The sequence below is a fragment of the Camelina sativa genome, chromosome 13, assembly GCF_030686135.1.
Source record: "Camelina sativa cultivar CO46 ecotype springtype chromosome 13, ASM3068613v1".
Classification (NCBI taxonomy): Eukaryota; Viridiplantae; Streptophyta; class Magnoliopsida; order Brassicales; family Brassicaceae; genus Camelina; species Camelina sativa.
In genome coordinates this window covers 11,694,394-11,719,048 of record NC_141892.1, presented here as the reverse complement: position 1 = coordinate 11,719,048, position 24,655 = coordinate 11,694,394, and the positions used below count along the sequence as shown (strand labels likewise).

The window sequence follows — 24,655 nt, the reverse complement described above, 5'->3', positions numbered from 1 at the left end:
CGGTTTTGTCTTTGTTCATAGCCAGTCCTGAGAGTCGATGGAAGGAATCCAAAACCTCTGTAATTGCTTGGAGGGATGAATGTTTTCCATCGAAAAATAGCATAATGTCATCAGCAAAAGCAAGGTGGGTGATGTGAGGATTCCTGCCAAGAGGGTGATACCCAATACAACCTTGTTCAAATTTGGCGATTAGGAGATTGGAAAATACTTCCATAGCCATTACAAACAGCGGAGCCGATAGTGGGTCTCCTTGCCTTAAGCCACGTTTGCCCTGAAAGTAGCCACATAAGTCACCATTTACCTTTATAGAGAAAGAGGTTGTTGTCAGGCAGTTTTTAATCCAAGTGATGAAGATTGGTGGAAAGTCAGCAGCCTCTAACAGAATCCGGATGAAGTCCCAGTTTACAGTATCGAATGCTTTCCTCAAGTCGACCTTTAGCATTCCTCTAGGGGAAACCGATGAACTGTTTGATCCTTGGACCAGTTCTGTTGCCAGAAGGACATTCTCAACTAGTAAGCGACCTTTGATAAATGCTGATTGAGAGTTGTTGATCATATCAGGTAATAAGGTCTGGAGACGACGGGCCAAAATCTTGGAAGTGATTTTGTAGACCGTGTTACAGCAGGATATTGGTCTGAAATCACCAATCTTGTCAGCTCCTAACCTTTTTGGGATGAGAGTAATGGAGGTGGCATTGCATTGTTTCAAAATTTGACCTGAGGAGAAGAATTCCTTCACTGCTGACGTGAGATCCCCTCCAATTATGTCCCAAGTAGCTCGAAAAAATTCCCCAGTAAAGCCGTCTGGGCCAGGAGATTTACTTCTAGGTAGAGCGAAAGCTTCTCTCTTGATGTCCGCATCTGAAATGTGAGCTTGTAGGAGATCTTTTGTTTGTTGGTCACATTTGTATCTCGAGAGAGATCTAATCAAATCTTTATCCTCCTCCGAGATAGAGTTAGAGGAAGTACCCAGCATTTTGGTGAAAAAATTAACACAGTGGTTCTGGATCTCTGGAATCTCTTCGAGTCTTTGGCCTGAGTCATCTACAAGATAGTGAATTTGATTCATGCCCATCCTGCTGTTTATCATCCTGTGGAAGTATGCAGAGTTGCAGTCACCACTTTCAACCCACTTTATGCGAGATCTTTGCATAAGGAACTTCTCTTCAGCCAAAGCCAACTCGAACCATTTCTGTTGAGCTTGCCTCTCTAGCGTTGCCAACTGAGGGGAGGGATTTGCAAGGAATCTCGCCTGATGAAATGCTAGATCTGCTTGAGCTTCCTTAACCCGGTTCTCAAGGTCAGAATAGAACTGTTTGTTGAGGTCCTTGATGACTCTTTTTAAAAGCTTGAGCTTCTTGAAAAATCGGAACATTGCTGTTCCCTCAATTGTAGTGCTGTTCCAGAACTCAGATACTCGAGGGATGAAGTCTTTATGCTGGAAGAGGAAATGAGAGACCATAAAGGGCTTCTTAGATCTATGAGGGACTCCTAACTTTAGGCAGCTAGGACAGTGGTCAGACATTTCAGGCTCCCCAAAATAAGCGTAAGAAAGAGGGAATTCCAACTGCCAATTATCATTTACCAAGATACGGTCCAATTTCTTCACTATAGGATTGGTCTCACGCTTATTCCACCAAGTTAAAGAATTTCTTCTAGTAGTCAAGTCAAAGAGCCCTGCATTTAGTAAGCAACTCCTGAATTCCAGCATTCCTTTTGTAACCTTTGTGCTGCCAATAGAACTCTCACTAGGGTTCAAGGTTTGATTGAAGTCGCCCATTGCAACCCACGGCTTCAGACTGATGATAGGATCCTTTGCTAGCTCCTCGATCTCATCCCATAGTTGTTGCCTCCCATATTTGCAGTTGACAGCATAAATGAATGAGTATACTACCTCTTTAGGGGAGTTAGGCATACGCACAATACAAGTAATCATCTGGCCTGACTTGGAGTGAATATGCAGCCTAACTCTCTTGTCCCACACGACCCAAATCCTTCCCAGTTCCTCAAATTCGTAGTTCCCTTCAAAATTCCAGTCCGGAAAGACTGAATGAAAATATTTCTGAGACTTTCGAAACTTTACTCGAGTCTCTATTATACTACCAAAAGCAGGCTTATTAAGCCGGAGCCACTTCCTTAGGCTTCTTCGCTTTACAGAATGATTTAAACCCCTAACGTTCCAACAAAAGCTGTCAATCATAATTAATGTGACTTAGTTTTGGAACTCCTCCCCGTGGAGTTCCTAATATTCCGCCTTTCTTTTTTAGAGAGCACCAGAGAGTAAGGTGTTTGGTCCTCTTCACTTCTCTCGGCCTCGCTAGCTGAGCTCATTATTGAGGATGAATCTGATGAGGAATCCTGTTCTGATGAGGAGCTCTTCTCCTGAATTTTCTTATTTGGTTTTTGTTTCTTCTTGGAGCTTGAGGGGCCTGTTGTTGCTGCTCTAGAGGGCGAGTCTAATTCGACCTGGACCAATGAGTGTGGGGGGGTCGGTTTCTTTTTCTTGAGCCTTTTAGCTTTGCTTAGATCTTCAGAAGAGTCGGACTCCGGTAGTGACTGCTTTGCCACCCATTTTGTCTTGAGTTTGTCTCTCTTATCCTTCTTAGAGACTGAAGGCTCCATCTCTTTAGTATCCGAGGTTTTACCCTTCCTCAACTTTGGACAAGTCTCGAGAGTATGTCCAGAAGAATTACAGGATGAGCAAGTAATGGGAGCAGTTGGGCATCGTCTAATACTGTGTCCCATTTCCTGACAGTGTTTGCAAATTGGCGGAAGCCAAGGACAAGAAACTGTAACCCTATGGATTTGACCAGATGAGAATTGGACGTTTACAGCTTCTGGTAGAGGAGAGGATGGGTTGATGACCGTAAGGACCTTCCCTACCTCAAGATTTGTCATATCAATTGTTGCTTGATGACAGCGGACTGGTTGTCCCAACATACCTGCGATGTGCTCGAATCCTTCTTCGGAGAAAAAGTGAGGAGGAACTCCCCTGAATTCGAGCCACACTGGAACCTCGGTAAGCTCCGGTAGTTCTGGGTTCAAACATGGTTCCCAAGGAGCAACAAACATTGTTTGACCCTCAATTAGCCACATACCTTGAGTTAAGATTCTCTGCCGAGTGGAAGAATTGGGAATACGGATAAGCACTGTTCGAGGCCCCAATCTTGAAATTGTGATGTCGCGGTGACGATTACTCCAGATGCCATTAAAAATGGCGTGAAGCACACCCCTTGGGGGAAGGTTTCCATGGAATTGACCAATAATGAAAGGCTCCCATCTCTTGTTGTTTCTGATGATAACTTCATTAGGGATTTTGACGCACATTTCTCCAGATTCGAGGATGAATGTCTCTCCTTTCTTGGACATAGATCCCGCAGGATCCTTGAGCAGATCAACCCAAAGGGGTTTAGGCTTTGACTGAACTTGGTCCTCCTGGGTAGGAGTAGCCAAGTCGAGAGATTGGGTTTTGGATACAGAATCCAAAGGAGGCAGATCTGAGTGTGGATGCTCAGTAACCGGAATGGCACTTGTCGGTGCAGAGCTAGCTTTAGATCCTGAAAGCATCGGAAGAGGTAAAGCAGCGGTCGGCGGTTTAAGATTAAGGGGCTCAGAGACACTAGCACAAGAAACAGGGGATTGAAGAGAAGTCTTCGCTGCATGAGGGTGCAAAGAGCTTGGGGGAAGAGATGAGGTTTTGGGCGGAGGCTTACCGGGAGAGCGTCTCTTCTTAGGCATTGATAGGGTTGCCGCCGCCGAGAACGGCAACGGCGGTCACGGGTAAGGGAACAGACACTCTCTCTCTTACTTTCTCTCTCTTACATGGCATTAATATGTTTAATATCCACATGGACAAAAAATGTTTAGAGAATGAGTTGAAACGGGATCTTTTGTATCCTGCCCGTCGTTTAATCCCATAAATCTACACAAATAAACTAAAAAATAATTAGTTGAAAACAAAAAAAAGAAAGAAAATGAAAATGATAAAACAAAAAAAGTAACATTTTTTACCTTCTTCTTCTTCTTCTACGTCTCTCTCTCTTTCTCTTCTCTCCCTCTCTCTCTCTTCTGTTCTTCTTCGTCTCTCTCTCTCGCTAGCCCTCTTCTGTGTTCTTAATCATTCGCTGAACAATTGAATTAGTCTACCATTAGCCATCATTGCTTCTAGCTAGCCTATAGGTAATGGATCACCATTCAACAACCATTAGCCATCATTGCTACCTTTAGCCATTCTTTTTTTTTTTGCTAGAATTTCATTCTAACGTTAAATGTAATCAGAATTAGAAATCAGAAAACGCCAATTAGGAAAGGCAGAGAGAGGAAAAAAGGGTCCTCAAAAGTAATACCTTGAATCACGTGAGATAAAAATTTCAAAGTTCTTTCGGGGACATCCGATGAAAAAAATTTAGTATTTCAAATTTCATATAATCAAAACTGAAACCATGAAAAGACTATCATTATTGCTACATTAACTGTATTGATGCCATTTAATTGTTCAGATAATTAAAAGAATTGATACATGACTTGTAACCAAACCAAGTGATCTTTTTGACTTCTTATTCTTATCCACTCAAGTTTAGACCTGAAGGTACAACAAAGTACTACATGCATGTGCTCCTTAAGTTTAGACCTGAAGGTACAACAAAATTCGTTAAAAAATCATATTCACAGAGACTAAAAGAAGGTAGAGCTTAAAGTACCCAAACTCTCTATTCAAGCTGTTGGCTGCACCATATTTCTTGCTGAAACCCTCCTTAACTCTCTCAAGGAAAGCCATTGGAACCTGCCTCCCAACAGAATCAACAGGAACAACACAATAAAGATAACCTTTTGGCATGTCGATGGACAAATATGAAATATCGCCAGTGAAAAATACTAATCAGTAAAGTATAGAAGCTCAACCAAATCAGAAGACCAAAAACATTAACCGAATTAGAACGATCAGTGGACTCTATACACGTGGAGAAATCCATTGTGTACGAACACAATAATACTTCTATGGTAACCAAAAGAGAGCCAAAACCGAAACTTAATCGCAATTGTACTTAAACTTGTTATTCGAAGAGAGAGATCAAATTTTGTTGTCCCATTGTGATGATAAGAGTTTAGAACATGAACCTAATGAACCAGAAACTGCATGCATATATATATATCACGTTTTTTTTTTTAATTTGTGAGTAAGTTGAATCGATTTAGGTTTTTGGGTATGTGGAAGCTGAGTCGATGAAGGTGGGTGGAGGAGAAAGCAAGAGATGGCCATGAATTTGTTTTTTTTTTCTTTGGAATGTTTTTGTTTTGTGGGCTATGAGGATGATTTTGAGTCGACATTTTACTTCTTCCTCCTTGAATTATATATATATATATATGGAAAACGTTTAATTTGATAAAACGAAGGATAAATTATATGCTACAATCATAGGGGAGTTTTTTTAATTACTTTAGGTCAAACTGAAAATCAGTTTTCACCTTTTAGCCACCAGCTAAATTTTAGATAAACATATTTTTAAACCAAATCATATGCAGTTGGATTTGCTATATATGTGCAGTTAGTGTAACCAATTTTTAGCTAGTTTAGTTAGCTACAATGTTTTTACTTTGCTATTTAATCTATTAAATAAAGAAAAAAAATTACAGCAGATAGAAGAATATAATAATTTTTATTTTCTTTTGTTTTCTATTTTTTCTCTTTAAACTTTTCTAATAAATTTTGTTTTTTTTTTGTAATTTAAGTAAATTTTAATTTTCTCTATCTTTTAAGTTCCATTTTTCTATGTTTTTAAATTATATATCTATATTTTTAATTCTTGATCTTGTTGTTTAAAACAGTTTCAAATATTACCATTATGATTTGTGTTCATATGTACGTAACCTAAAAATAATTTGTATAAATGTTAACATTTTTTATATGTTTGTTTACAAATAAAACATTCAAAGCATGTACGTCACAAGTTATTTTAATGTACGTACATATGAATGTGTACGTACATATGAACACACAAGTTGTTTACAAACAAGACATTCAAAACATGTACGTAAACAAGTTATTTTAATGTAACATTCAAAACAAGTACTTATGTGAAAAATGTGATGACAATTATCATAAAGTGAACTATGTAATTCAATCTTGTTTAAGACTAATTAGGGAGATAAGTAAAACAATCACACATAAAGATATATATAACTAAAAGGTGCAATATCACATTCTCTCACCATATTCTCACAATTACAGATAAACCCACTGTTTAACATAGTTATAGAGGTATCAAACCCACCGTTGAACATAATTATAGAAGTGTCAAAAATATAATCTATGCATGTTGCAGTTTGGTGTACGCACATAACGTTTTTTTGTTTAATGTATGTTGCAGTTTGGTGTACGTACATAACGTTCTTGAGATTAGTGTACGTACATAACGTTCTTGAGATTAGTGTACGTACATAACGTTCTTTTTCTTAGTGTACGTCCATAAATCCGTTTTAATGAAGGACATTATTGTAATTTTGTAGTCATCTTCAACCTATCTTCTTCTGCAACCCTAGCTAATATTGTCGTTGTTGTTCACTGGAAATTTTCTCATGTTCTTCTTCTCTCCAGAGTTCTACACACCCATACACATTAGAAATTTCCTGCTCTTCTTCTCACCGGAGTTCTACACACCAAAACTCACCAAAAATTTCCTCCACTTCTTCTTCTCACTGGAATTATACACACACAAACTCACTGAATCTTCTAACACATCCAAACACATCGGAATTGTACACATTCAACTCGCCGGAATTTTACACACCCAAACTCGCCGAATTAAGTAGCCGAACTATTAATCTTATTCAAGTTCCCTAATTTTTACTTGGTGAGATAGTGAACTTCATGTTCTTCTCTCTCTCTTTCTAGTTTACTTACGGATTAATTACACCCATTATTTAATTGTTTTGTTGTATAGAAACTAAACAATTGAAATGGTTTGCTAACTAAACTAAAAATTGGTTATTTACTTATGAAGGGATTTTTGTCAGTTTTTGGTTAGGGGCTATTTCATGAAAAGTTTATATGACTTTGTCATCTGGTGAAAGAAAATGTTTTTTTTGAGTGATATGTGAAATTTTCTTTAAAATGAATGATCACATAATACAAAAATTGTTAGAAAATTCAGCAATTTAATTCATCATGTTTTCTTTTTTTGTTTCACTGAACCAAAAACTTGTGCCATTTATTAACAACGGTAATAAACCTTATACATACCCGTAGGAGATGTAATGATTGATAAACATGGTATATTAACGTATATACAGTTCGCACTAAAGAATAAACATGGTATATTAACGTTTATTGATTGAGTGGTTTACTTTAGGTAAAGGATAAAAGGAAAAAAGTACTTACGTCCATGGCAAATGGTGCCGCTGGTGGTAACGGTGGTGGTGGAAACAACGGTGGTGGCGGAAACAATGAGAAATACAAGGCGCTTTTATTATCACTGGATGTTTCCGAGTTGTCGTCTGTTTTCTAGGCATATGAAGAAACATTATCAGGTAAATAATTAATATTGTTTTGTTATAATGGTTTTGGACTCTACCATTAAACATGCATGACGATATAATTGGTTGGTGATCATCAGATTTCTAAGTCCACTCTCTATTGCTCCTTTGGCAGGGACTATGCCATATCGACTTCCCTTTTGGTATATGTGCTAATAGTGGTCATTTACTATAATACATTTTTTTGGTTGGTAAAAAGACTTGTACTTATAGCTTTATATAATATTCATTTATATGATTTAAAAATCTTTAGTTTTAAGTTAGCAAGATGCGTTGAAGTGGGATTCATTCCCTGTCGTTCTTGGTACAGATGTACCATGGCGTTCTTGTGAAGGACTGGATAGTAGTCCGTGTTACGCACGTGTATAGGAAAGCTGACCGCCTAGCGGACGAGTTAGCAAACCATGCATTTTCTCTACCTCTTGGTTGGCATGTTTTTACGGTTGTTCCTACTATAGTTGAGACTTTGGTCAATGACGATGTTAATGGCACTCGGTGTCGTAGACGGGTTTGTGTGTAACTTTTGTCTTTCGTTTTCTAATAAATTCAGGGGAGCTTTGGCCCCTGTGGTTTCACCAAAAAAAAAAATGCGTTGAAGTGGGACTTCTGGATTGCTAATACTTGTATTTATCACTCACGTAAATCTCTAATCATTGCTTCCTAATCTTTTAATTGTTTTATTTTAAATCCATACACATGTTTTATAAAATAAAGTATAGATCATTACTAAAACTGATCATCTAAAGTATAATAATTGGAAAACGCTAACTTATGTGGTTGTGATGTTTTATAGAAAATATCCTTGTTAAGAGTTCGTTTCTTCTTTTTTTCCCTGGATTTGGCATAATTAACAAGTTTTTTTTAATATATTTTATGTGATGGAAACAGATTTGAATGCTATGAGATAATGTTATGCATTTCACTGGTATGGTTGTTCGCTCAATTACTCACATCGAGTGGTGTTTATGACCACAAGCCTCAGACTACTCAAACAAGTTGTCGTACGGATTGCCCTGGTCTCATAACCAACGCTCCTTGATCAGTTCTTCTATTTGAAATGTTAGTTCTTTTTTTTTTCCGGCGATTTTACTATTTAGATATTCATATTTTAATTTTATGTGAATAATAGGATATACATACCATATCTGTTTCAGTGGGAAAGCCCGACTTTCAACATAACTGATTCGTTCACGATGATGGCTGCGTTGACACTCTTGTGGAGTTTAACATTTTACATTGTAATATTTAGACTCAATATTTAATTAGAATTATAATGACTTAATCATAGGAAACTCTATATATAACTCTTATATGTTCTCAATCTAATTGTTTAACTCTCTGCTAGGAACTTTATTTAAAATATAGAAGATTGACTATAATTAGATCAAGGTTAGTAAAAAAAATAGTGAGTGTAATGTACTTAAACTTGTTAATATTAGAAACATTTTCAGTTTGTTAAGAACAAGTAAAGTTTTTTTTTTTACTCACAAAAATTATTTTCTCATATTCTTTTTGCCAAAAAAAAATAGAACTGAAAATTTTCAATTAACTATAACTTCAACAATATATTGGAGTATTTTCAAAATATTTTTTTTTTTTCGTATTTTTCTCCAATTTTTCATTTATTTGCTTATTTTATTTTTTCTACTATAATTAAAATTTTGACTCATTTAACATCAATGTCATGAACCTATGATCACATGGTTATTTTCTCGTCATGTCATCTAAATTGTGATAAATGTTTTGGATTAGAAATTTGGACTCAAAATATGATTGAGTTATTTTACTGAAGATGTGTTAAAGCAAAAAAAAAAAAAAAATCAAAACGTTTTTAAAACGTTTAACTAAAGCCTTTAAATTTTAATTTCATTAATATATTAAAACGTTTTTATAAGAGTCACTCTAAATGTAAATGAGGTATAACAAATGCGTGTTTTTTAAAATGATGTGCAAAAATATTAAACATCATGTAAAATGATACAGAGAAAGTATCACAAAATCATTTATTAACTAATAGTATATAAGTATTTTGAATCAAAATTCAAAAATATAGTATCAATCATAGATAAAATATTAAGTACACACATTAACATAATTTAATAAACAATAGATAGTTCTAAAATAAATTTCATCTTGACTATATATTTTAAAAGTTATTAGGTCAACATATTAATTAAAAAAATTGTTTAATTGATGGTAAAATATTATTGATAAGAGTAATAAGTAAATATAATCCTAGATGGGGTTTTCTCTTTTCTTAGGGTGGAAGAGTTATGGGGCTTATTTGAATGGGCTTTTAGGTTATGAAACGGTTAAATCAAATGCAATAGAGCGCGTAACGGCTGACTGATTAAGATCTCAAAGAGAGAATTAACCACAGAGACCAGACGTCAAAGTGTCAGAGAGTCAGAGACCACTTCTGTTCTGTCACGTACTTCCCAATAAAAACTCCAAATTATTATCATTTGTCCAAATCCCAAAGTCTCTTTTTTCATTTTTTGTCCAACTTGAAAACTAAAAAAATATTTTAACATCTAAAAATTTCGAAACGAGACCACAGAAAAATCCCGCTCATGCTCGCTCACGCTCCTCCCTATTTCAACTCACTCTCTTCAACCCATTGAAGATCAAATCATTCTCAATTCCATTCTCTAAAGCTTAAGGTATTTTCTACGCCTCTCTCTTTTGGATCGATGGTTTTTTTTTTTTTCTTTGGGTTCATAATTTTGATGTTTTTTGGATTGTAGATCTGTTTTGTGACAGTTCTATCCTCGTGTTTTTTTTGTTCTTTCTTTCTCTGTTTTTGTTTTCTACCTATGTTCTACTGAATACAGACAGTGATTGATCTCTGTCACGGAATTTTTAAGAAACAAAAATGAAGTTTTTGGTTACATATGATTTTGAAAGTTCAATTTTTTTGTATAGAATGTTTTTGGATCCAGAGATGAAATAAAATTAGATTTAATTGTTCAAACTCTTTCACTCAATTTTCCAGATCTGATCACACAACAAAGTGAGCATTAGAGCTTTCTTGAAACCGATACTTGAATGTTGCTATCCATTTTGAATTAAGCCATTACGATTGTTTCTGTTTAATGTAACAATTTGTGAAGACTAAAAATGTATTTACCCTGCAGGATTGGCAAATCAGTGGTGAATTCTGGTTTAGAATTATGTATAGAGCTTCTTCTTCTTCTAGGCAACCTGATGTGAAGAAAGAAATAAATTCTACTATGAAGATTCGAGATAGTAATGTGAGAGTCACTAGATCAAGAGCTAAGACTTTGGGAGTGTCAATGTCTCCATCAAAACCGGCTTTTAAACAGGAACCGAGGCGTGGTCCTAGACCGAGTAACAAACGAATGGCATCAGATAATACCAAAGTTTGTAGTCATAAGAGACGCGCGGTGCTCAAAGATGTGACTAATACTTTGGCAGAAAGTATAGTTTGTACACATGGTAATATTAAGGTAGTGAATGATTTCTGATGCTTTGTTTGCATATTCTTTGATTTGATTGGTGTTTGTTTTCCTTTAGTATATCTTCTTACTGATAAAATGTAACAGGCTACAAAGCGAGGTCGAAAAGAGATTAAACAAATAGCCGCAGAAGGTTTGGTAGATGTAGATGCCGAAAAATCGAAACTAGCAGAAGACTTGTCAAAGATTAGGATGGTTGAATCTGCTCAAAACTCTAAAGATGGAGAAGTTACTAAGAAAAGTAAGTAACTTCACTACTAAAAAATGTTGTGAATATAGTAATCAGAAGATCATATCATATATCTAACCTTTAAGATAATCTTGTTAAATAAAAGCATATACCAAAGTGTATGCTTCTCAAATTTACTCAAGGTTCATTGGATTGTGCAGAAGAAGACGGATCTGATGTCACAGATTGTCTTCAGGTTGTAGATATAGATGCCAATGTCCAAGATCCTAAGTATTGTAGCTTATATGCTGCAAGTATATATGACAGCATTCATGTTGCAGAGGTTTGAATCCATATACTTGGTCTTGTTTTATTTTAACAGAAAATGGCATATTGAGATTCTGAGTTATTAGTATTACCACAATCTGTGTACAGCTTGAACAAAGACCTTCAACTAGCTATATGGTGCAAGTGCAGCGAGATATCGATCCAACCATGCGTGGTATACTGATTGATTGGCTTGTAGAGGTAGGTATATAATATTTGCTATGCAATAGCTTTACTTGAAAATGTGTTAGTAATCCAAAACAGTTATTTAAGAGTAAGAATCCCTAATAATGTTGTTACTTCTTTCAGGTTTCTGAAGAGTACAAGCTGGCTTCAGATACACTTTACCTTACAGTGAATCTAATTGATCGATTCATGTCTCATAACTACATTGAAAAGCAGAGGCTTCAGCTTCTTGGTGTCACTTGCATGCTAATAGCCTCGTGAGTTACCTACAACTTTTAATTTCTCCTTTAATTTCAAGTTAGAGAAGCACAATTCTATTAAGTACCCATTCACATTGCAATGAGTATAAATCTGAAGTATAAGTGGATACAGAGGAACACATGTTTGGTCTCATTCCTTAATTGCAGCTCTGAAATGCATTTTAACTAACTAAGGTATCCTTCCTTGTACCGTCTTGTTACAGAAAATACGAAGAGATTATGGCACCGCGGTTGGAGGAGTTTTGCTTCATTACAGACAATACATACACAAGACTAGAAGTACGTAATTAACATACACACTCCCATCTATATCAGTGTCATCTAAGAGGATTCAGTTTGATCAAAGATTAACAAAAAACCAAATACTATATTTTTCAGGTACTAAGTATGGAGGTTCAAGTTTTGAACTTTCTTCACTTTCGGTTATCAGTTCCAACCACCAAAACGTTTCTCAGGTGAAACACTTCAAAGTCACTAAAATGCTTCACTACTACCTTTACTCTTAGTTTTTAGAAAACAGTGTTAACACATCAGTTTCTTCTTCGGCATTACAGGCGATTCATTGTAGCAGCTCAAGCGTCCGACAAGGTGGTTTACATTGATCCATATTTCACTAGCCATTCTCAGAATTTTCAATGAACTTGGAATCATTAAACTGATTTTGTTGGTTCACAGGTTCCCCTCATTGAGATGGAGTTCTTAGCGAACTATTTCGCGGAATTAACTCTCGTGGAATATACTTTCCTAAGGTTCCAGCCGTCTCTAATTGCCGCTTCAGCGGTTTTCTTAGCAAGATGGACACTGGACCAATCTAACCATCCTTGGGTGAGTGTTCACTCACATTTCTTGTATGTGAATGTATTTATTTATATTCTTTGAAGTGAAAACAATCTTGCTGATATGGAATGGTATACAGAACCCAACTCTGCAGCACTATACAAGATATGAGGCATCTGCTCTAAAAACTACAGTAATTGCAATGGAGGATTTGCAGCTCAACACCAGTGGAAGCACCCTTATTGCTATAAGGACCAAATATAACCAACAAAAGGTATATACATTGAATTCAAATCTAAGAAAGTTGCAATCAAAGCTGACATTGAATTTGGTCTCTCATTCTATATATATATATATATATGAATATTTTTGACAGTTCAATAGTGTGGCAACACTAACATCTCCTGAACGTGTCACTACACTCTTCTCAAGATAAAATAGATTTTTGGATTCTCCTGATATGACCAAGTCAGCACATCTCTTAGTTTGGCATCAGGAGACCAATCCTAGTTTCAGACATCATTTTTGGTCTCTACAGTCATGGAATAATTTCTTTGTAAGTCATCTGTCTATTTTTTCTGTAACTGTTGTTTGGTGTCAGGTGCTTCCAAAGCAGTTGCCATCTCATGGAACATTGTATAAAACCAAACACAATTTTGACACATCTCATGAGATTTGTCCTTTACAGTAAATGTTACATAATTTTGTAGACTCTTTAATAAAGCAAGTGTTCATGAGCCATCTCATTGTAGACTATACAACATCATTCATGTATATTTCATTACTAAATAATTTAAGTAAATGAATTAATGCTATAATAATTATTATTATCAGTTTTGAATAACACTGCTTAAAATATTTATTTGCTAATAAATTAAATTAATATGTATCAGTATGCTTATCTACAAAATTAGAAAATTAATGAATTACTCAAGAAAAAGAAAACAAAAATTTATAATTTGGTGAAGCACTTCCGTTACGTGGTCTGTCTTTAGGACAAAGTCTAAAAACGTTTTTTCAGGATCTCACCAAATTCAATTCCCAAATTTTTCACAGAGACCACCACCATCGCTAACGTCTCCGCCTCAGAACCACCGTAGTAAAAGAGTGAAAAACACACAAAATTATGGGTAAAGGCGGATCACTAAGCGAAGGCGTGATTAAGAACATCATCATCTCCTACACATACGTAGCGATATGGATCTTCCTAAGTTTCACCGTCATCGTCTACAACAAATACATCCTCGACAAGAAGATGTACGGTTGGCCATTCCCGATCACACTCACAATGATCCACATGTCCTTTTGCTCAACCCTAGCTTTTCTCCTCATCAAGGTCTTCAAATTCGTCGAACCCGTCTCAATGTCACGTGACACATACCTCAGATCCGTCGTGCCTGTTGGAGCCTTGTACTCGCTCTCTCTTTGGCTGTCTAACTCGGCCTACATTTACCTCTCTGTCTCCTTCATTCAGATGCTCAAAGCGTTGATGCCAGCCGCGGTTTATTCGATTGGCGTGCTCTTCAAGAAAGAGGGTTTCAAATCCGAGACTATGATTAACATGCTTTCGATCTCTTTCGGTGTAGCCATTGCTGCTTACGGTGAAGCTAGATTCGATGTTTGGGGTGTGATTCTCCAGCTAGGTGCGGTTGCTTTCGAGGCGACACGGTTGGTAATGATTCAGATCTTGCTTACTTCTAAAGGAATCACTTTGAATCCCATCACTTCTCTCTATTACGTTGCTCCTTGTTGCTTAGCTTTCTTGTTTATCCCTTGGATCGTCGTGGAGTTTCCCATCTTGAGAGATACGTCTAGCTTCCATTTCGATTACCTCATTTTTGGGACGAACTCGTTCTGTGCGTTTGCTCTGAATCTTGCTGTGTTCCTTCTTGTTGGGAAAACCTCTGCCTTGACAATGAATGTTGCTGGTGTGGTTAAGGACTGGCTCTTGATCGCCTTTTCTTGGTCTGTGATTAAGGACACTGTCACTCCTATTAATCTTTTCGGGTATGGGATCGCGTTCTTGGGGGTTGCCTACTATAATCATGCCAAATTACAAGCATTGAAGGCTAAAGATGCTCAGAAGACTACTCAGCAAGTAGATGAAGAGAGTGGTCGGCTTTTGGAAGAGAGGGAAGGAAATGAAGGTGGGAGGAAGAACGAGCCACAAGATTAAAAAGGTGAAGAGTTGGATTTTGGTAAAATTTCAGTGTTTTTGTTTTTACTGCTTAATATACATTTGTTGGAATAAGAGCTTGAAAGGTTATAGTAGATGCCAAACACATTTTGATTATGATTATGAGACCTCAGAATGGAATTTGGTCTAATTGGACTCGTTTAGTTTTTCCAATGTTTCCACAATTTGCCTTATTGGTGAATCCGGGTTAGGTTCTGATCTATCGATACCCGTATGGGAATATCCTAGGTAATGAATTTTTCAGATTCAGTTTTTTTTTTTTCTTTTCTTTTTTTTATGATTGTGACTGTTGTTATTTACCAACTATTTCCAATGAAGTTTGAGGTTTTACCCTTTTATTTAGGGATTACTTCTTTTAGTTTGGCTACCAATGGATTGAATATTGCGTCAATCATACATATTGATTATTGCAGATTGATAAGTTTTGCATTGAAGTTGATTTTACTTGTTGCCTCCCAATATGATGATACTTCTAGAAAAAAATTCAGGTTTTTACTTGAAAAATAAGACAAAAAAACGATGATCCATACTAAAAAAAATTTGTGTTACATAGTCAACTAGATTAATTATTTAGAACACTTAAAAGTGGAAACAATCTTTTTTGATGGCTAAAAATTAAAAATTTTGATTATTCACTAATACATGCATATTTGTGTTTTTAAGTCATTAAATAAAGTTATTGCATTGAAATCAGAAATATTTTATGTCTAAAAGAACAACGCCTAAATGACAGCTTAGAACAATTTAGAGAAGAGTTAATTACGAGATTGGTATTATTTTTGAAGAGTATTGTCAATTTAGGGATTTATGTCCGTCTTTCGACATTTAAGCATTTCTTTCTGTTGTCAAATGACATAATTATCCCTAACCAGCGGTACAAAGATATTTTTTTATTAATTGTTTTTTAAAAAAAATTGTGCAGAGAAATCGATTGTCGACAGTTAATTTTCGCAACGCTCACCTTTCTCCCCTCTGATTTTAACGTCTCTTCACCATCAATGAGTTGTTCGAAGAAAAAGATAATATTTGTCTCACAAATTAAGTCTAAATTCATGAAATTCATTGTCACCCTCATTCGGACCCTCTCAGATCTGTGCTCTCATATTATATTACTTTGCATTGGTCCAGTTCAATTTCACAATCTCAGCTACAACATCTGTGTTGTCTCCCTTTCCAGATTACTATATAAGTTCGATCTCCTAATCGAAGATTTGAGATCGCTACAATTGACTGCAACTTGACGATTTCTGAGCACTTGCGACACCATGGAGGTTCGTATTTCAGAGTACTTGTACCAATTTTGTTTATTTTTCAATTTTCCGACTCTCTTCCTTCTCCGTACATGTCCCCTGTTTTACTCTGTCTTATAGTTATATATCTTCTTCTTTTATCCTTCTCTCGTAGGTCGCATTGGAACCCATCTCTGTCCCTTGTTGCCCACGTACTATTTCGGTCTCATCAGGTATAATCTTCCAACTATACCTCCTCCTCTGTAACCCATGTTTGTCGCGACTACCCCAATTGCATTTGTCCCTTAGGGTTAGTATTGTCCAATTGCCTTTCTTCCTTAAGGTTTAGTAGAGTTCCAATTGCCTTTCTCCCTTAGGGTTTAGTATTATCCAATAGTCTTTGCCTCGTAAGGTTTAGTAGAGTTCCAATTACCTTTCACCCTTAGGGTTTAGTATTGGTTTAGTTGAGTTCCAATTGTCTTTGCCTCTTAGGGTTTAGTAGAGTTCCAATTGCCTTTGTCCCTTAGGGTTTAGTTAACTTCTTCTGCTTTCATTTTACTTCATTGGTCGAACTCTAGGATTGTTGTGGTATATGTCATATGTACGGTTGTTATGTGATGATGTTTTCGTTGTACATATATTTCGCCGGTTGGGGTTTATCCCTTCTTCATGTTTGGGTTCCATATGTCTTCCGGCCTTAGGGTTTAGTTTACCTCTATCTCGCCCTTAGGGGTTTATCCCTTCCTCATGTTTGGGTTCCATATGTTTTCCGTCCTTAGGGCTTAGTTTACCTCTATCTCATACATATGGTATCTACCGCTTGTTTATTTCATTCACCTTGTTATTCTTTATTTGATTCGCCCTTACAATTGACTTGATGTATCACTTCTGCTTTCTGTTTGCTAAGGCCATTATGTGTGGGTTCTATATGTCTTTCAGCCTTATGGTTTACTCTATCTATATCTCGAACATGTGGTTTCTACCCCTTGTTTATTTCATTCACCTTGTTGTTCTTTATTTCATTCGCCGTCATCCATATCGCGCTTCCTTTCCTAACTTTGTCATCATCTACTTGCTCAAGGTGAGCTCCCTGAAAGGATTTTTGCTGTAAATTGTTATCATTGTCATGTCGTCCGTATCAATTCCTATTCAAGACCTCACTACCTTATTGACATTTTACATATCCTCGCTGGTTTGCCTGAGCTTGAAAAATTGTTGGCATCTCCTCTTGGCGCTCTGTTTTCCTTGCATGTTCGATATTGTTCCATCTCTGGCCAGCTAGTCCACCAGATGCTATGTAGACAACTTTTTATTCCTAATAGTGATGAAATGTGGTTTGTTTATGCTGGCCAACCTTTGCGCTTTTCATTGATGGGAGTTCGAACAATTGACTGGCCTTTCATGTGCGCCTTGTCCCCCAGCAACAGACCTTCTCGCTGCAACCACTCATTTTGATGGTTGTGCTCCATACTAGTATACCCTCATTGTCTGCAAACTTCATGCAACCACTGTTTAAGACCTTCTCAAATTGTTGAAGAGTGAGCCAAACATGCCAACTTGGCGTAAGTTTAGACTAGCGTTAGTTGTTATTGTTGAGGGAATTCTTCTGTGTTGAACACAACGAGTGAAACCATCATTAGGAGTTGTGGAGATGGTTAAAGATGTTGACTTCTTCCTTCATTACCCTTGGGGGAGACATGCTTTCAAAAGACTCCTTAGAATGGTCATAGTTGGGGATTATATTCCAGATAAGCCATCTCTAATAAAAAAAACTCAAACAATCATCACTTGCCGTTCATGGGTTCCCTCTTCCCATTCAGCTTCTTGCATTCAAATGTATCTCGTTGCTTTTGAAGATTCTCCCGCATTCTGAAGATCAATCAACGTTTCTTGACCAGACTCTTACCTCTCTTCCAAAGTGCAAGTCATTTCATACTGACAACATTTTGTCTGTTGAACATGATCCATTTGTATGTCTTCAGATACAACACTACTACTCAGCATTATTGTACTAACTTTTTGCTCACATTTGTCTCATTTGTCTCATATGTTGTTGCAGCTGCAGGTTTCGTTTCCTTTTCAAGGGTACACAGAATTTCGTCTCACTGCCCAAGTTGACGACAAAGGTAAGCTATTACAAAAGTTGGTCTCATCTGCTTACAAGTTTGACAAGTCCTTCTCCTTTGGTGGTGATGCTTCTTTGACATCTTTGTTTTCTTCATAAAAGCACAAAAAACAACATACCAAAGCTGAGAGCTCTTACAAAGAGTTCCCAGAGTCACCGGTCGTTACAGATCATCGTAAACCATCTAAGGTCTTCCGTTATGTAGAAGATGTTGATGGTATTGTGACGTTGAAGGTGAAAGATTTTAAAGATTCTTTGCTGGCTGATCTGGGTGAGCTGTTTGTCAACGACAACTCCAGAGGTGAACACATCTTATCTACAAACCAAACTAAAACTGACGTTGCAACAGAAGGTATTTCTCAACCATCGCATCCAACTCGGTCTGATTCTTTTCCTCCATCCACTGCTGCTGGTGAGCTTGTAGTTACATCAAACCGTGTTGGACGTTTCGAATGCAGAAAGCGAAAAAAACCAGAACAAGTTCAACTTACATCAACTATCACTAGCTAAAAACCTTGTCACCCTCTCTAATCCATCATCCTTATTCTCGTCAGCTTTGCCAGGTAACATCCGGAAGACGTTCATTGGTCACTGATGCAATGAGGGCTTCACGTTCATGTTCAATGTTGCCTGCTACTCTATCTCCAGTTCCTTTAACAGAACATTTGGACTTATCCACTATGGATGTTGTAAGTGTCTTAAGCCCCAATTCCTCACTTTCTCTATTTTCACCGATGGGGATCATGTATCTCTATCATTTCTGTTTTCAGTCATCCTTTAACTACGATTTATATCCTTATCTTTTGTAGATAAATTCTGAGAAGAGATTTGTCCTAGTCCATCCTCTACCTCATGGATGTCCTCATGGCTCTCCTATTGATGGCGATGAGGTCCAATCGTCTCCACGTCATAAACCTCAAAACTCGACATGCTGACCTCCTGCACAATTCCAGCATATTGACTACAGTTGCCTTGCGATTGTTACTCTCATTTGACATATTGTTGCTGACAGCTTCCATTTGCTTCATAGTGAACTAATTGCTTTCTTTACATGGAATCCACTACATCCTCTTCATAGGAATGAGACTCCTTATTCTGTTACTCGTTAACAGGTTTGCTCAGATCGTTTTACATTGGCATTGGTTCTCATAAATCAGCATCCTCGTCATATGATTCTACATTAAGAAAGTGTGATGTGGACAGCTGTTTAGGGTGGTTTCTAATGGCATCGGGTGCTAAACTGCCAGCATCGTTTTATTGTTTCCCTCATTCTCTTTATCGCTTCATTTAGTAACTTGTACTCTGCTCTGCATTTTTTCCCAATTTTCTCTTTTAGTTGATAACTTCAACAAAGTTTGTTTATCCCCCTTAATAAATAACTTTCACCAGTTAATATACATTTTCTTCTCATATCTCCTCCAATATCAAATGATTACGCACTTCTTCTCTATATCTTTATGAGACACAATACATTATAGGATAAAACAAGGAACAGTTCAAAATTGTATTTCACTGTCGTGTGCTACCAACAACCACCTTACATGAATTAAATGTGGTAGTCTCTGTGTATACTCATAAATACGCCAGTGTGCTGCATCAATATTCTTCCATCAATGTATTCTCCCTCAAATCACCCAAATTTGTAGGTGCCATGGACAAACTAGATTTTGATGTCGCACTTGACATTGCTTGCCGAGTTGGTCGTTCAAGTTTCACTGATCTCTCGGGTATGCTATCAACGTCTAAATTTTATTGTCGCCTTGCCTACCAGCCTACAGTCCTCCACAACTTATCCATCAGATTCCCCTTCTCAAACCCAGATTTCATGAACCTTAACTCTCCATACCGTCCATTTTTCACTTGTTGCTTACAAGCACACAACCCAACAGCTTGTTATCTCGGGAGCTTGAAACTTGCGGCAAGAGATGGCCACACAGAAACAGCTCTGCAACTATTACAGTCTATAGATAATGGTCCACCTCATGCTTCGTTTGCAACCGCACTGCTCCAACTTTGTCTGGGCTTTTATGAAGATGTCATACACAACATTGATTCATTTGTCAGTTCTGTAGGATCTTTTGAAGTAGCAGATGAAATTGGAAGCACTGTTTTCCGTCATATCATGCTTATTGGACCCAAAAAAATTCGATCACATGCAAACACTTGGAAATATGACCATATTCCAAAGTGTGGTTCGTGCTCCCTCTCCAACCGTTGTAGGAATTGTTTTTTCTATTGGTTTTCAGTAATGTATTTGCTTCTGTGTTAAGTTTGGAGTTACCAATTTTCTATTTAGTGACCTATTATATCTATTGTTCTTCTGCAATCGTTGTACTGAACTGCAGTTATATGCAATGAAAATATCTACTTGGATCCTCTTACCTTCTGTATTTATTACTTTCTACTGACACAAGTTATTGCCAACCCCAGAACCTTTCCGTCAACACTTCACCTCACTGATCACTACTCTTCTATTTACTTCCCTAGGCTCATGTTTCACCTGCTTCCATAATTACCTCAAAACCTTCCCATCAACACTTCACCTCACCAATCGCTACTCTTCTATTTACTTCCTTAGGCTCCTGTTCCACCTGCTTCCTTACACTCCTTCTTACTTGTTCTATTTATTGCTTCTCTCCCACTAAATACAATATGTTGCGGCTATTTAAACGCAATACTTATCAACACACTTAAACCTTTACAAACAAACTTTCATTACAGAACCCTACAAACTACAAACTGCAATCACAATGGAGTCCATTCTCGACTCCCTTCCTCACGTTTTGCTAGTAGACATTGTTACCCGGGTTGGCCATAGTGCCTTTCGTGAGTTGGGATCTTTACTGGCTTCTGGTCCTGAATTCAACAGCATTGCGTTGGATTCTACTGTCTTACAAGAAGTCGACATTGACGAGTTTGTTTTTGTAAGCACTCTCGCTAACGAGGGTTCTATTTATCGACCCTTCTTACTCCGATGTTTGGATGCCCCTTCTTACTCCGATGTTTGGATGCTGGGAATCAAACTTCTCAGTACGTCGAAGGATTACGACTTGCTTCTCAACGAGGACCTTCACAAGACTCAATTGTTATGCTCGGTTCAGCAGCTCCAAACAACATATACGCTCGGTTTGCTCTAGGCACCTTCCTCATCTGTTATGGCTCATTTGAAAATGGTATGGAAGTTATTAACTCCTTCTTAGCTTTGCTTCCATCACTAGAGGAAGACGTAGAGATAGCAGAAATGGTTGTCAGCCAGATAAGAGAGATGGGTACACCAAATTCCGGCTTCCATTCTCATAAAATGCGTGTTGTTGTTCTACCCGACTGTATCCTTACTACTCTCTCTGTCCTGCACGTGTGTCCTACTTGTTTTGCATTCAAGTACGCAATACTAGTTAAGGATTTATGCTAATCTAATATGCCTATATCGTTATTATTGCATTTTTTTATGTGATCATTTATACTATAACGTCAATATTATCCTAAAGCTTGATGTCTAAGCTGGTGTTTTCTTCGTCTAATTAATATAATATCAAGTTGAAACTGCTATCATCACTATTATGCACTAGAAGCTTCACTTTTCACATATATAAGTTACCAATATTCAAACAACATCCATCCAGAGTTCAACAAGACATTGGAACTCTACTTTTAAATCAGTTATAAAAACAACACTTGCAGTTGCAGTTTTATGTTCCATATATACCAAAACAACTTGACATCCACCTCCCCCTGCATTATCCTCAAACTCGTCCCAAACTTGACAAAGATCTCCAAGTTTTCCAAAAGTGGATACGTTCACTCCAAACTTCCCATTCAGATTCACATATGCTGCAGTTTTATAATCGTCCTACAAGCATTACAAACTCTCGCTGCCATTGGTGCCCAAAAAACATAAACACACCACCTGGAACATGGTTCTAGTGCCCAAAAAACATAAACACACCACCTGGAACGACACATACAATTGATTTCCAACATTAAAAACGGGACTCTCCTATATACTTTCACAAATGTGCCTACAACCATAGGTGTAATACCTTATTCGATGATGTTTTCGCATGTAGCTCGGTTATGGCCGGCTTGACCACATGTAGAACACTTATGTGGTGTCGTTCTTTTCCGCTTATTCCCCTACACACATAAGAAGCTTTCAGAATAGTGCAGGGAAAAGTAATTAGGGGAGGCAAACATTTTAGGAGAGTCCATTACCACTTGTTCTCTAGTGGAAGGGATCCTTTGTTTCCTTCTGCGTCTTGGGCCTGGTGGGTTAGTAGGAGGCTCGAATTCATTCTCCACTATCACAATAGGGACTTCCTCATCGCATTGATTAGGCACAGGATATATGAGCTCTGAATATGTATCAGCAAAGACACTGACATGGTACATTTTCCCTACAAGAGAAGGAATGTATATACCATTTATTCTTGATGCAGCCAAGGCATGACAACAAGGGATCATAAGCTTTTGAAATGCATTACAAGTACAGCTCTTGTTTTGCAGATCTAAAAAGTAGGTCTTCCCCTCTGTTTTCTTCACCTCGTAACACCAATCTGATACTGCAGTAACTGCCAAACCAGCTTATTCTAAATGGTAGTGAAGCATAAACTTGTTTACATTCGGTGTGATTGGCTCAGGGAGTGTAGCCAGTCTTTTTGCTTTCGCTCGCCTGATGCAGAACCATTGCATTAACTTGGTCCTGATAGACTCAACCATAGTCACAATTGGGAGCTCCACAATCTTGCCTATAGCACTATTCAGAGCTTCTGCAACGTTACTTCTCATTATATTGTACCTTTTCGCCTCACAAAAAGCTTGAGTCCAATGTGGAAGTGGTATTCGATTCAAATATTCTTCACATCGCCTGCTTCTAAAACCGATTTCGTCAAAGGACTCCTTAAAATCACCGACATTAAATGCACGAGCAGCTTTTCCAACTAATGTTGATAGGCCTTTCCCAGAAAAATGTCTGACATTCCTCTCTATGTGAACTGCACAAGCTCCATGAAAAGATTTTGAGTAAACCTGACCTACTCCAGCATAGATAAACTGGTGCCGATCAGATACAATAACCAAGTCTTCAGCATTTGGGACTATCAAAGTAAGCTGCCTGAAAAACCAAGTCCACGCAGCTTCATTCTCAGAGTCGACAACTGCAAATGCAATTGGAAAAACTAGGAAGTTTGCATCTTGCATGCTTGCAGCTATGAGGACCCCTTTGAACTTTGACTTTATAGTTATACCATCAACAAGTACCACCTTCCGGCAATGCTTAAACCCTGCAATGCTTGCACCCAGTGAGAAAAATAAATACTTGAACTTATTACACCCATCTGCTGCATATGTGTGCTCCAATTTGTAAATAGTTCCAGGGTCCCTTGCTCAAGCAAAAACATATAGGTAGCCAACAACTTGTAGCTTTCTTCATCAGTTCCTCTGCTATTCCTAACAGCAGCTTCTTTTGCATACCAATCCTTCATGTAGGTCACAGAAACCTTCAGCTCGGCAAGAACAATGTCTGGGATATCACTTGCTCTTGGTCCTGGGCGACCATTTGCGTACTTTCCGTTCAGAACAGATGCAATAACCTTTGACGATGCAAGCTTTGCATATTGTGCCCTGGATGTTATTGTGCACGTGTGGATTAAAGTACAAGTATGAACTTCAAAGTTCTTTGAAAACTTCGACACAACATGCCCAAACACACTCCAACGGCCTTTAGGATCAACACAAACAAATATAAGCCTCTGCGGGTCAGACCTTGTTTGCCGGAAATAGTACAGTCGTTTGATGGCATATATGGACATGGTGTTTTGCATTTCTTCTTTGTCTTTGAACACGCTCCCTTTAAAAATTGCATCTTCTTCCGCTGATAGAGTCCCACAACCGTTAGTGTTGATCAAGTCAAGAACATCGTCAAACACTGGCTCTGCATCTTCAGCTGGCATATTCTGCTCATATGTAATGGCGTCATTCAAGGTTGGTCGAGAAACCCGGTCATACCTTGCAGTAGCAACATATGATAGAACCTGGTCGCCAACATCTCCTGTACCCCCATCTGGACCTTGCCCTCCCACTGAATCTTCAACCAAAGAGTCTCGAACATGTGGCATGCTACGACATTCAGCGTCTTGTGGTTCTGCTAAAGAAGATACCACCTTCTTCTAGACTAGATCCAACAAATTGTCCATCAAAGTTCTGGTTAATAGCATCATTCCAACCAGAGTAGTCAAAATCGGGAGAAGCAACAACACCATTTGTGATATATTGATCAGTCCCAGGACTTAGGATATTGTCTCCACCTTCCGGAACACTATAGTCTCCACATTCAGGCAACATTTGTTGTGGAGATTGTGGGACAAATTGCACTAGA

The 24,655-nt window shown here is 37.6% G+C and overlaps 2 protein-coding genes and 3 pseudogenes across 3 annotated transcripts; 3 read left to right on the top strand and 2 right to left on the bottom strand.

The window, feature by feature from the left end:
• Nucleotides 1–2,004: 2,004 nt before the first annotated feature.
• Nucleotides 2,005–3,808, bottom strand: LOC147929414 (uncharacterized). Its single transcript, XM_087480078.1, has one exon. The coding sequence runs from the start codon at nucleotides 3,736–3,738 to the stop codon at nucleotides 2,203–2,205; it is 1,536 nt and encodes a 511-aa protein (XP_087336204.1). The 5' UTR covers nucleotides 3,739–3,808; the 3' UTR covers nucleotides 2,005–2,202.
• Nucleotides 3,809–9,912: 6,104 nt separating this feature from the next.
• On the top strand, nucleotides 9,913–13,472 carry LOC104736561 (cyclin-A2-1-like). Its single transcript, XM_019234706.2, has 12 exons — nucleotides 9,913–10,196; nucleotides 10,671–11,003; nucleotides 11,100–11,253; nucleotides 11,403–11,524; nucleotides 11,617–11,709; nucleotides 11,818–11,951; nucleotides 12,158–12,233; nucleotides 12,333–12,409; nucleotides 12,509–12,542; nucleotides 12,630–12,779; nucleotides 12,871–13,005; nucleotides 13,108–13,472. Exons 2-12 carry the CDS (start codon nucleotides 10,707–10,709, stop codon nucleotides 13,165–13,167), a joined length of 1,332 nt encoding a protein of 443 aa, XP_019090251.2. The 5' UTR covers nucleotides 9,913–10,196; nucleotides 10,671–10,706; the 3' UTR covers nucleotides 13,168–13,472.
• Nucleotides 13,473–13,590: 118 nt separating this feature from the next.
• LOC104736562 (putative sugar phosphate/phosphate translocator At5g25400 pseudogene) lies at nucleotides 13,591–15,299 on the top strand (annotated as a pseudogene). Its single transcript, XR_015577630.1, has one exon. The product of XR_015577630.1 is annotated as a putative sugar phosphate/phosphate translocator At5g25400 pseudogene (transcript).
• A 2,148-nt stretch (nucleotides 15,300–17,447) lies between these two features.
• Nucleotides 17,448–18,381, top strand: LOC147929413 (uncharacterized; annotated as a pseudogene).
• Nucleotides 18,382–22,323: 3,942 nt separating this feature from the next.
• Nucleotides 22,324–24,395, bottom strand: LOC147929412 (uncharacterized; annotated as a pseudogene).
• Nucleotides 24,396–24,655: the final 260 nt, after the last annotated feature.

What these genes read in the sequence shown, in the direction of transcription:
- LOC147929414 (XM_087480078.1), bottom strand. Translation starts at nt 3,738, where the DNA reads ATGCCTAAGAAGAGACGCTCTCCCGGTAAGCCTCCGCCCAAAACCTCA.
- LOC104736561 (XM_019234706.2), top strand. Translation starts at nt 10,707, where the DNA reads ATGTATAGAGCTTCTTCTTCTTCTAGGCAACCTGATGTGAAGAAAGAA. An exon ending in GTACACATGGTAATATTAAG is followed by an intron (nt 11,004 to 11,099) that starts GTAGTGAATGAT and finishes AAAATGTAACAG; the next exon opens with GCTACAAAGCGAGGTCGAAA. An exon ending in ACTTGCATGCTAATAGCCTC is followed by an intron (nt 11,952 to 12,157) that starts GTGAGTTACCTA and finishes GTCTTGTTACAG; the next exon opens with AAAATACGAAGAGATTATGG.